The following is a 15,829-nucleotide window of genomic DNA, read 5'->3' as shown; positions in this document are numbered from 1 at the left end:
CTTCACTCCGTCCCCTTTCGCCCGTAACAAATATGGTTGCCTTTAGGTTATTATCCATCACGAAAGATGGCGGCGGCAGCTTCGCCGCCTCCCACCCCAACCGGGAGGAAGTAGGTCGCTAGGTCGGGTGATGCCCGGATGTGGGCAGCCCTGCTTCGGCAGGAGGGAGGCGCCGGTTGCCCGGATGTTCCTCTCGTTCCAGCCGCGGCCGAGGCTCGGGTCAGAACCGGCCGGGCGGGGGGAGGAGGAGGAAGAGAGATTGGAGAGGAGCGGATGGATCCAATATGGCTGCCCTGATGGCCCTGAGGAGAGAGTGAGAGGCCTAGACAGCCGGCCCAGGCCCTGAGCAGGGAAGGGGGGGGGCAGGACCCTGAGGCCTATTTTGGGGAGGGGGAGGAGGAGACACCACCACCACCCCGTTTGGTCACAGGCTGGGGAAGAGGGAACCCTTCACTGGTGGGGAGAAGGGAAGGGCCACTCCCACCCCCCACCCCAGCTGCGGAAGGGCCCACCCCCATCAGCCAGAGGGAGGAAGGTGGGGGTGGGGTGGGGAGAAATACAAGCCCCCCCCGCCTCCCTTTGATTTAAAACTACCCTCTTAAAGTATTCCCCCCCTCCCCAGTTGCCCGTTAGGTAGGGCTGAGTAAGGTGGTGGTTTAGGGGTGAGCAGGAGCAGTTGATGAGGAATTTATTAATAGGTAAGGGGGGGGGGAGTAGAAACCCACCCCTTTTATTTCCTCGCCCCCTTGAAGTTTAACCTCTCCTGTCTTATTTGAGGGGAGCTGGGGAGTTTGGCAAAGGTTGGAGGGACAGGGGAGGCCCTTTAAAGCATTTGCCCCACCAACTCAGTTTCCCCTGGACTTTTCTTGGGGGGGGGATAATGGGAAACATTTGGGGGGCACAGGGTTCTGAGAGATTGATGGGTTGACAGGGGAGAGGGCAGTTGTAGGAGGTAGTGGACCTGGCCCCAGGAAACCCAGCTCACGCGTTGGTGGTTCTTAACACGCTTGTGACATTTTACCTTGTCAGTCCTTATTTTTGTTTTAATTTCCCCCCCATTCATCATTAAGCAGAAGGGGCAGCAGAGGAAGGAATAATAAGGTAACAGGAAAAGAGGAGGTGGATGTGGCACGGTGTGGGCCGGGTTTTTTGACTTAAAAGCAAGGCGCTCTGTGTGAGATTAAAAATATTCACCTTTGTGTTTCAAATAAACAAGCCTAGATTTCCTTGCTTTTGAACAAAGGGGATACATATTAATGTACTGTAGATCAAAGAATGAATTTAGTTCTTAATTGCTTGATGAAAATAAGAGAGAGAAACCAGTTGTAGGTATTTATATTGAGCATTAATATGCTAGGGGTTCCTGATGAATCCTATATTGAGCTAGCTATGTGTTTTGCTCTTATTCAGGAGGTTTATTTCTTTCGAATTAGGTTTTTAAGATATGAAAAGTTAAGAACTGATCAATAACTTTTCTGCTTTGGGGGGAAGCGAGGACTCTAATCTGCTGGATGAAGTAGAATTGTGTGTGTACGTGAGAGAAGTACTAAATATTAGCCATGAAATATTTTTATAGTGTACTACAGCTGAAAGTTAAGCATACAATAAGTTTGTGTTTTATTTTTATTTTTTATTAGCCTCGCTAATCTGGTGACTCTGTATATGTATTTGAGTGCTAGGAAAGGTCTTCTTGCTAGAAGTTAAGATAGAACAAAAGAAAATAAATCAATGCCCCCAGAATTTACTGGATGGTTTTGGGACTTTTCCTATGTGGAATTTCTTTTTAAAGCCAAAGAGAGATGGAGAGGGTTTGGAAACTGGGGGCTCTAGAATCATGTAGTGAGAATTTTAACTTTAGGAGAAAAAAGTTGTCCTGTCCTCCCGTGAGCCATATATGAAATCCATTTGCCAAGTTTTTTGTTTCTTTTTGGTCTGTCTTTTTTTAATTTTAAAAAAGTAAAGCAAAGTGGACTAGAGACTTCGTATGTTCACATTTGGCCTCTGTGCCCCGCCAGCTGTGCAGGACTGGATCTAAACGCGGCAAAGAGGGAACCTCCAGAAAACAAGAAGACATAAGGTACGGTATGTTGTTGGGTGATAACTTGTGCCAAACTCTGCAGTGACATGCCTGGTGGTGATTCATTCCCTTCCGTTGCTCTTCATGGTGCTTATTAACATAAGTAGAGCAGGGCAGTGGTTGGCTAACTGCCTTCCTGTTGATTGACCTGCCCTTTAGTGTGGAGCTTGACCGAGTTTCTGGAGCTGTCCAGGAATTAGTGGCTGGAAGGAAGAAACCTCCTTCCAGAGAGTGATTCTTGACAGCACTGTAAATGAGCTCTCAACTAGAATGGGGGATGCTGGTTGGTGCAAATGAAACATAGCTGTTGTTTGCTTCTTGGACAAATTCAAACAAGGATTTAGGGGCGTATCGGGTCAGGGCACAATGTGTGGCTCCTCTCCCTTGTTTTGTTTTCTGTGACTTTTGAGATAATCCTAGAGCAGTCAGTTAGAATGTCCTTATGGCAGTGTTTCCCAACCTTGGGCCTCCAGCTGTTTTTGGACTACAACTCCCATCATCCCTAGCTAGCAAGATCAGTGGTCAGGGATGATGGGAATTGTAGTTCAAAAACAGCTGGAGGCCCAAGGTTGGGAAACACTGCCTTATGGTGTATGTGATTTTTCAGAAAAAGAGTTTGTAGTTAAGAGCTCAGTTATGGATTCAGCTGTGGCCTGTTGGCAACTCTCTCTCTCTTCATCCCATACACCTCTCCTTCAGCATTCATTATGTATGATTTGAATTGGTGCCCTCGCCAGGAGTACGGTGAACTTCAGCAGGAAGAATTGTAGACCTCAGTTGTATGCAGAAGGCCCCAGGTTCAGAGTTAGCTGAAATACTCCTTAATAGTGGGGCTGGGAAGGCCGCCTCTGCCCCACACCTTGGGAGCTGCTGCCTGTGAGAGGAGGTCATCCAGATTGTCCAGCAGTCCGGCTTTTGTACAAGTCAGCTTTGGGTGGAGTGCATGCTACACTGAGGCTGCTGGTGCATTGTCTGTGGGAGAGTGACTTGAAGGTTCAAGTGCATTCTCTCAGTAATCATTGCAATAGGTACTGTAAGGCAGGCCAGTGTGATCCCCACCCCCAGAAAAGAAAAAAATATTGTAGGTGGGGAGGTTGAGGCTTAGTAGTGGAATGTACATGTGGAAGAGCCCCTGGTTTGTTGTTATAATGTGTGGAGCAATTCTGGGGGTGATTTTTTTAATAACAAAATCAGGAAGGCAAGTTGTCTTTGTGGCCTGGGGTTCCCGCTTGCCAGAGTTCATGGATTTCAGGCTGTCAGTGATAGCTTTGAAAAGAAATACTATTGCCCAGCTTATTAAGCATAATCATGCATTGTGAAACTATACTTTTCTAATCGGATGACATTACGGTGGCAGTGCCAGGACAAAATACAAGGACCTCATTTTTGGATCAGATTTAGAGAAACAAGCAAACTTTATCTCTTAACAGCCCGCTTCTGCTGTATAGCAGCCAAATTAACGGAGCGTCCTTTCTGTGAGTTTTGAGGGATCCTCTTTCATTGTGTTGAGTGACTGCTTTCCCAAAAGACACACACAAGCGTGTGGAAGCCATTGAGCCATGGAAAAGCCATGAACTAGGTCAGCTGTCTTGAAGGGTCAGAGGCATGGCGTGTGGCAGTAAATGGAGATAATCTGGGATCAGGGACTGAATCAGGAAGTTGTGCTGAAAGTGAAGTAGGACAGGGTCTGAAATGGGAGCAGAGAATGGGCGTCGGGGGAGGTCTATAGTTGCAGGGTTCATGCAGCGGATCCCTTATGGGAGACAGCCTGCTTAACTTTTGAACCAACTGCTGGCTCCCCTTGGAGTTGAGGTAGGTAGGAAATCAAAGTGCATTTTCACACATTTCATGCCATGGCATTTTAAAAGAAGCTTGTGGGTAGAGTACGGGTTCTAGTTCATGCCAGTGGTTGTATTAAAGGGCTTTGAGAGATGGAATCTCTCAGATCAGAGGTCGAGATCTAGTGTGCATGCATGTCAGTTTAGCTTACTCTAGCCAGCTGTTCTTTGTGGTTTGCTACCAACTCATTTCCCCTCCCCTGGGCCACAGACTTGCAGAGGGCCTAGGAGAGAAGCAAAGTCCCCTCTCAGTTGCACAGGGGAATGGATAAGGTAAGAACCAACAAGATCCTTTTGCATAGGTTGGGAGAAGTGTGTGCTGCTGCTGCTTGCTTTCTCCAAATGTCAGCATTGACTGTAGAGCTCTAGGAAGCCCAAGTTAGTTTACTGGTGAAGCATAAGGTTGCTGATCTGGACAGCACAATTTAAATATATATATATTTACTGAGATAGCTCAGTTGGTAGTGCGTGATGCTCTTAATCTCAGGGTTATGGCTTCGAATCCCACGTAGAGCAAAAGATTCCTGCATTGCCGGGGGTTTGACTAGAAGACCATTGTGTTCCCTTCCAAATCTTCAATTCTCTGATTCTAATATATATAGCATTTAGTTGCTGTTCTAAATGGTGATGACTGCTCCCCATGCCACTCCAGGAAAAAGAGATAAGAAAGTTATAGGTCCCTTACTTTCAGTTTGCATCATGGGATGAAGACAGAATTGCATATGACCTGAAACTGGGCAGGCAGAGCTTTTGTCTTTTCTCTCTCAGGAGTTTCTACCATCTATAAACATCCCCTTGTGATAATGTATGCCACCTATGCAAGTATAAAAACTGTCATGGTCAGGCACTTCTTACGACACCCATGTAAATGGGGCTTGGAGAATTTCATTCTTTTTAAAAAAGCAACCAAAGGATTTATTGTAAATCAGCCCTCTGCAACTCACTGAGAAGAAGCCTCTGTCTTTTAGCCTAGCCAACCTCACAGAGACCTTTTGGGGGGTAATGGTATGGGATCAATGGTGTGGGATTTTGGGGGTAAACATGTACTCAGTTTTGATGCAATTGGTTCACAAATGAAAGCTTAGCACACTGTTAGCAGGAAAGACTGCCCATCTACAATATTTTATTTTGCATTCCATGTTGCAATAGCTTCCCAGAACTAAAATAGTCACATCTAATAAAACTAATGTGCATTTAATGCAGGTGTGGGGAACCTCTGATCCTCCAAATACTGCTGAACTACAGCTCCAGCCATGCCTGACCATTGGCCATGCTTGCTAGGGCTGGTGGAAGTTGCAGTTCAAGCAACATCTGGAGAGCCAAAAGTTCCCCAGCCCTGTTTTACGGGTGCACAAAAGTGCAATGAAAATGCCAACTTTGGGGATAAGTGGTTACTAGCCACGATGACTCTGCTCTGCCTCCATGATCGGAGGCAGCAATTCTTCTGAATACCAGTTGCTGGAAGCCACAGGAGAGAGAGCTCTGTTGTGCTCAGATCCCACTTGGGGGATTCCCACCGAGGCATCCGGTTGGCCACCGTGAGAACAGGATGCTGAACTAGATGGGCCATTGGCCTGATCCAGCAAGCTGTTCTTAACGTTATTCTGAAAAGTAATACTGTCAGTGTGTCAGGAATTTTAATCTCCTGGGGGAAGAAATCTCTCTCATTCGCTCCACTCCTGTACCTGCATGAAGAGCATGGGAGAGGTATCTCAGATGGGTTTGCAGCATAAAATACTGCTGTGTGTAGACATACACCTTCCCTACCTTTCAGTGATCAGAGCTCTGAAGAGATCTTGTCTTTCTCTTTTTTTTTTTCAGTGTCCCACTTTTAGGAGCCACCCCACCCCCCTCGAACCCCGTGGAAACTGGGCGGCCCCGAGCAGGCCCCGCAGTCGCTCGAGATGGCCGCCTTCAAACGGAGCCGCCGGCAGGCCTGGCCAGAAGAGGAGGGCGACCGGGAGCACGGGCTCTATAGCTTGCACCGCATGTTTGACATCGTGGGCACCCACCTGACCCACCGCGACGTCCGGGTCTTGTCCTTCCTCTTTGTGGATGTCATTGACGACTACGAAAGGGGGATGATCCGCAGTGGGCGGGACTTCCTCCTGGCGCTGGAGAGGCAGGGCCGCTGCGACGAAACCAACTTCCGCCAGGTGCTTCAGCTTCTGCGGATCATCACCCGCCACGACCTGTTGCCCTATGTCACTTTAAAGAGGAGGAAGGCCGGTAGGTCCTCTCTAGTTCGGGGGTCTTCTACAGCAGGCTGCATGTAGCCCATCTGCCGACGCACACGCATACCCTTTATCCCAACGGTGAACCAGTTGCAAGCCTACAGCTGGGTCTTCAACCAATCTAAAAGGATTCAGTCAGGGAGCGTCAGGCATTGTCAGAAACAGCCAAGTGTTTGAAATAACTGGTCATGTTATAGCTCTGCAGCAGTTTCTACAAGCCCTGGTCTTTTTTAGAAGTAGCGCTGAGTAGTGCTGAATTAGGGGGTGTGAGTGAAAAGGAGAGGGTGTGAAATGACATGGTAGTAGATCTCATGAGGTTATCTCTCAGATCCCTTGCCGCACCTCCCTCTTTCCACCACCAATCACAAAGCCCGTCTGAAACTTTGGCCTACTTTTCTCCTCCCCTCCCTGGATTCTCTCACCTTGTCACCTTACATAACTGTATTGATAGTATTTATCCAGACTGAGGACACTTCTTCCTTCTTTAAATACCAGTTAGCTTTTTATTGCCTATTTGAACTCCCATCATATCTTTTTATTTGTATTTTTTGTCCCTTTTAACCACAGTATTTAATTATATTCCTCAAGTAGCAATAGTAGTGCAGGCAAAGACCATTTTGCATGGGGGTTCCCAGCCCCTGCACACAGTAGCAGAGAATGCAAAAGCGTGCCCCATTCCGCCCCCCCCCCCATTCCACTCCCGTTCTTGCTTCTTCCAGGTACAAAAGGACCTGCGCATTGGCAATCGCCCGTCATTTGGATGTGCCTAAAATGGTCGCTGCTTGTAGTAATAGTTATTATAATTATAAAGCCCTTTGGTAGAAAAACAGTGTCAAGGATTTTAAAACCATTAGCCTCCTGAGAAGAATGAAGAGTGGTGGGCAAGACTCGGGTGCCAAATTATCAGTCAAAACAGTTAAAAACAACTATTTTAAAAAATAATAAAAAAGAGCAATAAACTAAAAACAGATTAAAACACATGTCAGCATTCCACAGTATCTGGGTAGGCTTGTCTAAACAAAAAACATGCTCTGAAAAGAGTACAGTAACAGCTCTTACCTGATGCCAATAGGCAGGGAGTTCCAAAGTGGGGGTTCTGCCACAGCAGATCAATTTCTTACAGATGCAGAACAGGCATCATGTAGCACCTGTAACAGTGCCAATTCTGTAGACTGAAGCAGTTGAGTGGGTGCACATATATAGTGAAAGGTGATCTCATAGGTAAACTTCCTCTTGTTGACCACCTCACCAATTAACATGCCCCTTTTTTCTTCCGCAGTGTGCCCGGATCTTGTAGACAAGTACCTAGAAGAGACTTCCATCCGCTACGTGACGCCGCGAGCCCACAGCAGCGCAGAGCACGTCCCTTCCCACCAACACAAATCTGGTGAGACTTTGCGGCCAGATAGGTGTCAGGAGCCTTTGTCACGCTAGTCTCCGTCAGTGCCCTCCATTTGTGTTCTGGGCATTCCTGCCCTCAGCATTTAATGCAGGCATTTGGGACCTCAAAAGAAATCCAGACCCAGCTTTTTGGACAATTTCTGTGTCTTCTTCCCTACAGGCAGGCCTCACTAGCCACATCTGCTTGATGGCTCTGTTCCTGAATGTCTGTTTCCCAGCCAAATCCAGAGAACTGGATGAGCACCAGAAGCTGCCTTAGACAGAGTTGGACCAGTTGTTCCACCTAGTCCACCTGCCCCTGACTGGTAGTTGTCCTTCAGGGTCTCTGGCAAAGGAGGATCTTTCCCAGTCCTGCTACCAGAGATCTTCCTTAATTGGAAAAGCTGGGGGGATTGAACTTCAGCATGCACAGCAGGTGGTCTTTTAGAATTGTAGGGCTGGAAGGGACCCAAAGGAGTGTCTAGTCCAACTCCCTACAATGTAGAAATCACAACTTTGCTGTAGCCCTTTGCCACAGTAGAAAGGCATTGGATTCTATGCACCACAGAGCTTCTCGCCTCTTGATCCCTTGAGGGTTGATTTGCTCCTTGATGAAAGCCAGACTTCAACAGCGGCAGGTTGTTACTCTCTGGTTGCTTTTTGGAGACCAGAGTACGTGAGGGAGGAGTGATTTTTAAACTCTGGCAATAGTAACCTTGAGTTGCTTCCTATGTGTTTCTGGCAACTTCTTTTATTGAGAGCACTTGATGTAAAAATAAATAAATCTGTAAGCTGTTTACATAAAAGGTGAGAGTGTCTAGTCCTCATGAATTTAGGAATCATTTTTAAGGGCAAAAGCCTCGTCTGTTGAGATGCAGAGGATGGAATGGAGATGGGGTTGGTGTCCCCAGTGAGAGTCCCAGGTTCCTCATCATTTCTCCAGAGTCTTGTTCATCTTAGCTATCAACATGAAAGGCCTGGGATGCTGCTGGGCAGAATATTTACTTTTTAGTACTTTTTATCCCAAACTTTTATCTGATAAGCTCAAGGTGGTGTGGCTGGCTCTTCCCCACCTTAAAAAAAATCGCAACTGTGGTTATGAGGGCAGTCAGTCAGTCGGTGAAGTTTATTGTTCATACTTTACAATATATAAAATATAAAATTTCCAAAGCAATGCATGAATTAAAAGAGAAATGTGTTATGGAAAGTCACTGGGCAGCCATTAATTGCTGTGTATACCATCCAAGGGTAACAATATTGGATTAAAATTTATAATGTATTATAATTCTCGATATGGTTAGAACACAACTTCTTAGCTGTTAGTGCAAATTTAGCCAGATAGAAAGGAAGGGGCAGAGGGCCGCATTTGGCCCTCAGGCCTGAGGTTCCCCACCCCTGTTTCAAGTGAGGCAAAAGCCAAAAAGTGATGAGGAGAGGCAGAACCAATTTGAAACCAGGAATTTTGTTCTTTGCCCCAGTGAAAGGTTTCTGAAGGCGTTGTTTCCAAGTGCCAGGGAAGTCTGTATTGAATGACAATAGTAGGAGCCAGTCCTGGTCTTGTAATCCTGGTGAAATAAATATTGTCAGTTCTGCTCATTCAATTTAGCACTCCAGACATAGTATTTATAAAGCAACATTAATTTCCAGACAGTTGGAAGTTGTGTTTAATTTTGTCACTGTTAAGATCTTGAGATTGCTTTGTCACCAGGTCTCTGAATAAGCCTCCCCCCCCCCACACACACATTTGTCATTTTTATGGAACATCTTAAGATCTTGAAGACTCTCTCTAGATTTGATTTGCAGGTTTGAAGTGGTGTCTGTGTGGGTGGAAGAAGCTGGCCGGGCTAAAATGGGGTACCCTCCCCACACCACCACCACCAAACTAGCCTAGGCTCCAAGCGGGATAGGCAGGATGCAGATTACACAGTATTTAATTGTATTCTGATGATGCTTCAGCCTACTAGGCTTGCTTCCATTAAGGATGGGGCAAGTTCTGTCTTACTGAGGGCCCCTGCCTCACTAGTCCTCAGTATTCAGGACAGACAAAAGAAAATCCTCCTTCATGCAGCGCATAGTTAGACTATGGAACTTGCTCCCACAGGAGGCAGTGATGGCCGCCAATCTAGATGGCTTTAAAAGAGGACAAAAAATTCGTGGAGAGGGTTACTGATGGCTGCTAGCCATGATAACTATACTCTGTTTCCATTGTTGGAGGCAGGTAATGCTTCTGAATACAAACTACAGGAGAGGAGTGTGCTCTTGTGCTCGGGTCCTGCTTGCAGGTTTCCCATAATGGATATCTGGTTGGCCACAGTGAGAAAAGGCTGCTGGACTAGATGGGCCGTTGCTCTGATCCAGCCGGCTCTGATGTTCCTGTGTGATGCTGCCAGATGAGCAAGACCAGGGGTTATCCCCGAGGAAAAGATAAAAACCTTGCTTCTTTCTGTTCCTGCTCTTTTATGTGGCTGTGAGTGTTATTGTCGTGAGGCTTTTCTTGGTCAGCTGCCTTGAGAGCCTCTTGGGGTTGTGAAGTGGGACGTGTGCATTCCCCCACCCCACCCAAAAATAGTAACAACAACTCACAGTCTCTAGTCCTGCCCTGAGCTGTCTGAGCCCTCACCTTTGTGCCTCCTCCCAGTGCCTCCCCACCACCCGCTGGTCTGCTGCTCCTCTTCAGGCCCCCAGATCTGCACCAAGAGACCTGGCCGGGGACGAGCCCTCCTTGGGAGCCAGCGGAAAAGGAGGAAGTCGGTGACGCCAGACCCGAAAGACAAACAGACGTGCGGTAAGGATCTTGACAGTAGCAGCGGCGTGGCAGCCATGTTTGAGTCCCCTCCCAAGATGGATGCTCTGAATGCAGGTCTTGCTAAGACCCAGGACTATCACATAGCCCAACAATCTTCTATGCTGAGACAGATGTGGGGTGTGTGTGAGACAGAGACATTACACTGTTGACCCTTCCACAGCATTGGGGATCAGCAGCTCAAGGGGCTGGTGGTACAAGTCTGTCCCCTCCCAGTATTGCCAAAGGCAAAGAGAGGGTATGAAATGAGGGACACATTTTGGGCATAGGATTTTGCAGCAGGGCATATTGGAGCTAGAGGTACAGCAGGACCGCTCTTGATTGATACAGTTGTATCTCAGAAGTTGAACAGAATCTGTTCCAGAAGTCTGTTCAGCTTCCAAAGCGCGGCTCCTGCAGCCAATTGGAAGCTCTGTCAGATGTTCAGCTTCCGAAAAAACGTTAGAAATCCGGAACAATCACTTCCAGTTTTTGATTGTTCGGGAGCTGAAACGTTCGACTCCCAAGGTGTTTGGGAGCCGAAGTACAACTGTATGCATTTGGGGACCCATTTCTTAAATCAGTCACAATATATTTGCATGGTGCTAGCACTCCTGCCGTGACCCACCTTGAATCAGGCTGCAACCCACTAACGGGTCCTGACCCACCAGTTGAAGAGGTAGCCAATACAGTTGGACTACAACTCCCATCAGTCCCAGCTAGCATGGCCCACTGGTCTGTGACCATGGGAGTTGTAGTCCATCCACATCTGGAGGGCACCACATTAGCTGCTCCTACCATTTCGCAAAGAGGACCCGGTTCCTGAGATCTCACATCCGGGACATTTGGATGTTTCGAGCAGAGAGAGCACTAACGTATCTCCTGTCTCCTGGCGCTTCCCTTCCAGACATCCGCCTGCGAGTCCGAGCGGAGTACTGCCAGCACGAAACGGCCTTGGAGGGGAACGTCTTCTCCAACAAGCAGGACCCCCTGGAGCGCCAGTTTGAGCGCTTTAGCCAGGCCAACACCATCTTGAAATCCCGGGACCTGGGCTCCATCATCTGTGACATAAAGTTTTCGGAGCTCACTTACCTCGACGCTTTCTGGCGCGACTACATCAACGGCTCGCTACTGGAGGCCCTCAAGGGGGTCTTCATCACAGACTCGCTCAAGCAAGCGGTGGGCCACGAGGCCATCAAGCTCCTGGTCAACGTGGACGAAGAGGATTACGAGGTGGGCCGTCAGAAACTCCTGAGGAACTTGATGCTCCAGACGGCCCCTTGAGCCTCGGCTGCTGTTATTCCCCCCACCCTGTCCTCTGCCTCTCCTTTGGGTGGTTTTTTTCCCGGATTTTTTTCTCTATCTCTCAAGAAAAGGAAAAAAAACATCTTAAAAGGAATGAAACCTCAAGCTCCCTGCCATGTACTGAGTAACTGTACGGTCTGTTTCGACACGAGGATGAGCGCTGTGGTTGGTTTTTTCTTTTTCCCCCAGTTGGGAACCAAAACAGGAGATGGAAATTCCTGGGCTCCTCCCTGCCTGCAAGGGAGATGCGGGGGCCCTTTCCCTGCAGGCCAGCGGAGCATCTTCGCTCATTGACCGATGCTCCTCTGGTCTCTCGTCTTTTCTTAACCACATTCTCTCTTGTGCTGTCTACTTCTCTCCTGGGTTTTTTTGTTTTTTGTTTTCTTTTTGGTACTGTCTCTCCAAAACATTAGACTGTCCTGTGGTGTGCCATTGCCCAGAAAGGTCTAAGCAGGTGCGGCGAGGTCCAGAAGGCGAGACTTCCACTCTTTATATTAAAAATAAGAAGCAAACCTGAACGTGGCTCTTCTTGTGCCAGGAACATCTTAACACCGGTGTTTTTTTCTTTCAAGCTGTGAGTTCCATGGGTGGGGGGACAGGGTGGGGGAGGAACGGGGCGTCTTGGAGTGGAGTTGGGGAAGAGAGCGCTTGCATCTTAACCAGACGCACCACCTGCCCCCTCTATGTAGCAATGTTCTTATAAGTGACACTCAAGGCCTGCCAGTTGGATTTAGGAATGGTTATGCAATTGACTTTGTTGGCGGGTGGGGAGTGTGGATGGGAAGGACCCTCGCCTAGAAGGAAGTCGCAGCAAGGGTGGGGGTCCAGACACAAGGGACGAAATAGTCTTTGGGACCTTAGCTGCTCTGGAAGACTGTTTTCTTCTGTGCATGTGGGAAGAGTGTGCATTGTCCCAGCCCAGCTAGCTCAGCTGAATTAAATTTGAGTGTTTGTTCTCCCCCCCACCTAACCCTTTCCCCTGACGTGTGTCCTGAGCAGAGAGTATTTTCAGCCCCCCCCCTCCCGATCCACTGTGTGTGCCTTTCCCTCAACCTTTGGTGGAGGGATCGTCTGCCTCCAAAGACAACAGAGAAAGGGCCACCCGTCTGAGGCCTTTTCTCACCTCTCTGAAACCACACAAGCACCACGGCCGGCCTTGCGTGGGTGCAAAGGGCAAGGAGGAGGTGGAAGGGATTGTTCCAGCTGCGAATGGCTGTGTCAGATCAGAGCCAGGAGGACAAGGCAGTCCAGCCTTCCACCTCCTTTGCCATTTTGTGTTTTTTTCCAGGAACGTGATCCTCCAGTTTCTCGATCTGGGCTTGGCTCTCGGCTTACTCCCCTGGGAAGGCTGCAAAAGGGATGTGTGGCAGGAGCTCCTTCCGCTCTTGCCTTCTGTTCAGGTGGTGCTGGGCACCACAGCAGTTGCCTCCCGTGTCTTGTCCTATATTAAATAAGCTTTTTTCCCCCCTCTCTTTTTTTGAGCTGCTGGGAGAAGCTTGAGGGGTGAACATTCCCAGTGCTGAGAGCAGAGAGGACCCTGGTGGTTTATTGTTGGGTGGGGCAGGTGGGCTTAAAATGCACTGTTAGGTTTTGGTAAGACTGCAACTTGAGATGGGGTGACTCCCTGCCCCAGGAGATACCGTAGATTGGGACTTCCTTAGGCTCCGTCAGTGGGGAAAATCAATTATTATTTTTTATTATAAATGCATATGTATTGGTAGGAAGAAGCCTGCTCAAGTATCCCAAGTCACTCTTTAAAAGGGATTATCTATTCTTTTTTCTTTAATTTTTTTTTAAAGTTTTGCTCCTGAATTTTTGTGTTTCCGTTGGATGAGTTACACATGCTGCTTTTGGGATTCCATTGGATTACACTAAGTACGTATTGTGAAATCGCCTTGGCAAGCCATGGTGGTGTTTCCCTTGGGTTTTGGATGCCTATTCCAGAAAGCTTGTAACTTCTGAACAGCATCGTATCCCCCCAACCCAAGCAATATAATCTTGGTAGCCCCCTCCCCCCCCCCCCCCCGAGTTCTTTCAGATGGCACAGATGGTAGTATTCACTCACTTCCCCCCACTCCTCTTCAAGTTTCTCTTTCTGGCTTACTAGTCAAACAAGAAGGCTCCATCTAAGAAATGTATGAACAGGAGCGTTCCAATGGTGGGGCGGTTTATCTGACTGGCAGGCAAAATCAAGTGGCGTTGCTCTTTACCCTTGGGCTGTACCATTTCAACTGGGTTTTTTAAAAATGTACAGAAAAACAAAGGGCATGTTGATTTAGCTTTAAGATATGGTCTTTATATTTGTTTTATTGGGGGGAGAAGAAACTAGAACTCTTCCCTTGCATTCTGTAAATTGCTTTTTTTAAAAAAACAACCAGAGAGAAAAGGGCTAGAAAGGACAAAAAAAAGCCTTTAAAAAGAAAAGGCTAATAATTATAGGAAGAAAGCAGAGGATATTTTGCCCTAGTCTTCTGCTTGACATGCCACCCTTGCATAGCAACCCTTGTTTCAGCCTGAAGTTGGTACAGTCCAGGGTAAGCTATGCCACTCAAGTCGATCGATTGCGTAAACAGGTTTTGAGCCAAAATCTAACCCTGCATTGGTTGGGAAATATTCCACTTGATGTGCAAGTATCTGATGTCTCTTATGCTCTGCAACCGCCTTCGCCAAGCTGGCATCTTTCAGACGTGGGAGTACAGCTTTCATTAGCCCCGATGGGAGTGTTAATCCTGCAACATCCAGAGGGCACAAGCTTGCCAAAGGTCAACTGTACAAGGTATCTTGGCAAAGTGTGCAAGGGCCCCTGCCGCTATCCTTTGTGTACCCCTCCCCTCACTCACTCACACGCGCACACACACTTCCCATTTCAGAACACATCTGGCACAAATTTGTGTAAAATCTGTGACTTCTGTTTTGGTTTTTTTTAAGGAACTTCCAGTGTAACTGGTCATAATCCCAGTGTAGCTTTGTTTTTCCTCAGAATAATAATAATAAAAATCTTCTGCCTTTTGTTGCTGCTACTGTCAGGGGTCTGTGCTTTGCTCACCTGTGTGTGCAAGAGAAAATGGTAACTTCCAGTTGAGGCAAAAACTTAGATGCGTTAGATGAACCTTTAGTGGCTCATGCCCAGATTACATCGGCTTTTCTTCCCCTGGTACCTCAATACCTCTGTTTTCCTGAAGACACCATTTTCCTTTGCGTGTGTAGATTATTCTAGCCGGTCAAAAAAACTTCTGGCAGTGGCTTTGGGGGACAGAAAATAAAGGTGGGGAGGGCAAGGATAAAGCCCTGTTTCTGTGCTCTAGCCTGGGTTATTTTAAATCACGGGAATCTAACCTCTGGGCTCCCATCATTCCTGGCCAGTGGTAGTACTGGGGCTGATGGGAGCTGGAGTCCCAACAACACAAAGGCCACAAATTCTCCATCCTTTGTTTGAATTGGCAAGGAAACAAGGCTCATTTAAATGAGGTTTCCCGCTGGTAATACTTCAGGGGGGAAATGATACAAATCTGGGCACTAAAACACCCATTTACAGCTGGCTAGAATTTAGCTCTTGCCAACCTGGGTGCCCTCCAGATCTTTTGAAATGTAACTCTTCAGCCTCAGTCGTTCAACTATAGTTTATAAAATTATGCACGGCAGGGAGAAAGGCGACACAAAAGGTTTTTCTCCCTCTCCTGAATAATGCTAGAACTTGTGGACACCCAATGATGCTGAATGTTGGAAGATTCATGGGAGATGAAAGAACGGACTTCCTCACGCAGTGCGTAGTTAACCTATGGATCTTCCAGCCTTAGGAGGCAGTGATGCTCCCCAATCTACATGGCTTTGAAAGTAGATTAGACAAATTCGTGGAGAAATTTAGCATTGAGAAGTTTGGAAAAGTGGCTGTTGGTGACCAGCAATCTCTGAAGCTAGGGGACCTTGATGGCTGATTCCCATTCAGCAACACCTTTTGCAGGGGTTGCATTTAATTAGAATCTAAGCCAAGCTTGCTGGATCAGGCCAGTGGCCCATCTAGTCCAGCATCCTGTTCTCACAGTGGCCAACTAGATGCCTGTAGGAAACCCAACAAGCGGCAGCTGAGCACAAGAGCCTTCTCCCTGTGATTTCAAGCAACTGGTGTTCAGAAGCATTTCCTTCCTCTGACTGTAGAGACAGAGTAAAGCCATCACGGCTAGCAGCCCTCCATGAATTTGTCGGATCTTTAAAT

General features: G+C 47.6%; 1 protein-coding gene across 6 annotated transcripts; it reads left to right on the top strand.

Moving 5' to 3' along the window:
- The first annotated feature begins 201 nt into the window (after positions 1 to 201).
- Positions 202 to 14,626, top strand: DEDD (death effector domain containing). 6 transcript variants are annotated; one of them, XM_028709448.2, is made up of 7 exons: positions 202 to 313; positions 1,074 to 1,101; positions 1,958 to 2,077; positions 5,737 to 6,144; positions 7,429 to 7,536; positions 10,168 to 10,314; positions 11,219 to 14,626. In XM_028709448.2, exons 4-7 carry the CDS (start codon positions 5,820 to 5,822, stop codon positions 11,593 to 11,595), a joined length of 957 nt encoding a protein of 318 aa, XP_028565281.1. In that variant the 5' UTR covers positions 202 to 313; positions 1,074 to 1,101; positions 1,958 to 2,077; positions 5,737 to 5,819; the 3' UTR covers positions 11,596 to 14,626. The 6 variants fall into 6 exon arrangements, with proteins under 6 accessions (XP_028565281.1, XP_028565293.1, XP_028565291.1 ...); XM_028709460.2 differs by lacking the exon at positions 1,074 to 1,101 and having other exon boundaries at positions 239 to 313; positions 2,024 to 2,077; XM_028709458.2 differs by lacking the exon at positions 202 to 313 and having other exon boundaries at positions 320 to 1,101; positions 2,024 to 2,077.
- The last annotated feature ends 1,203 nt before the right edge of the window (positions 14,627 to 15,829 follow it).

This window comes from Podarcis muralis, chromosome 16 (assembly GCF_964188315.1).
Source record: "Podarcis muralis chromosome 16, rPodMur119.hap1.1, whole genome shotgun sequence".
NCBI lineage: Eukaryota > Metazoa > Chordata > Lepidosauria > Squamata > Lacertidae > Podarcis > Podarcis muralis.
This window is presented reverse-complemented; position numbering and strand designations above follow the sequence as displayed.

What these genes read in the sequence shown, in the direction of transcription:
- DEDD (XM_028709448.2), top strand. Translation starts at nt 5,820, where the DNA reads ATGGCCGCCTTCAAACGGAGCCGCCGGCAGGCCTGGCCAGAAGAGGAG. An exon ending in TTTAAAGAGGAGGAAGGCCG is followed by an intron (nt 6,145 to 7,428) that starts GTAGGTCCTCTC and finishes TTTCTTCCGCAG; the next exon opens with TGTGCCCGGATCTTGTAGAC. An exon ending in TTCCCACCAACACAAATCTG is followed by an intron (nt 7,537 to 10,167) that starts GTGAGACTTTGC and finishes GCCTCCTCCCAG; the next exon opens with TGCCTCCCCACCACCCGCTG.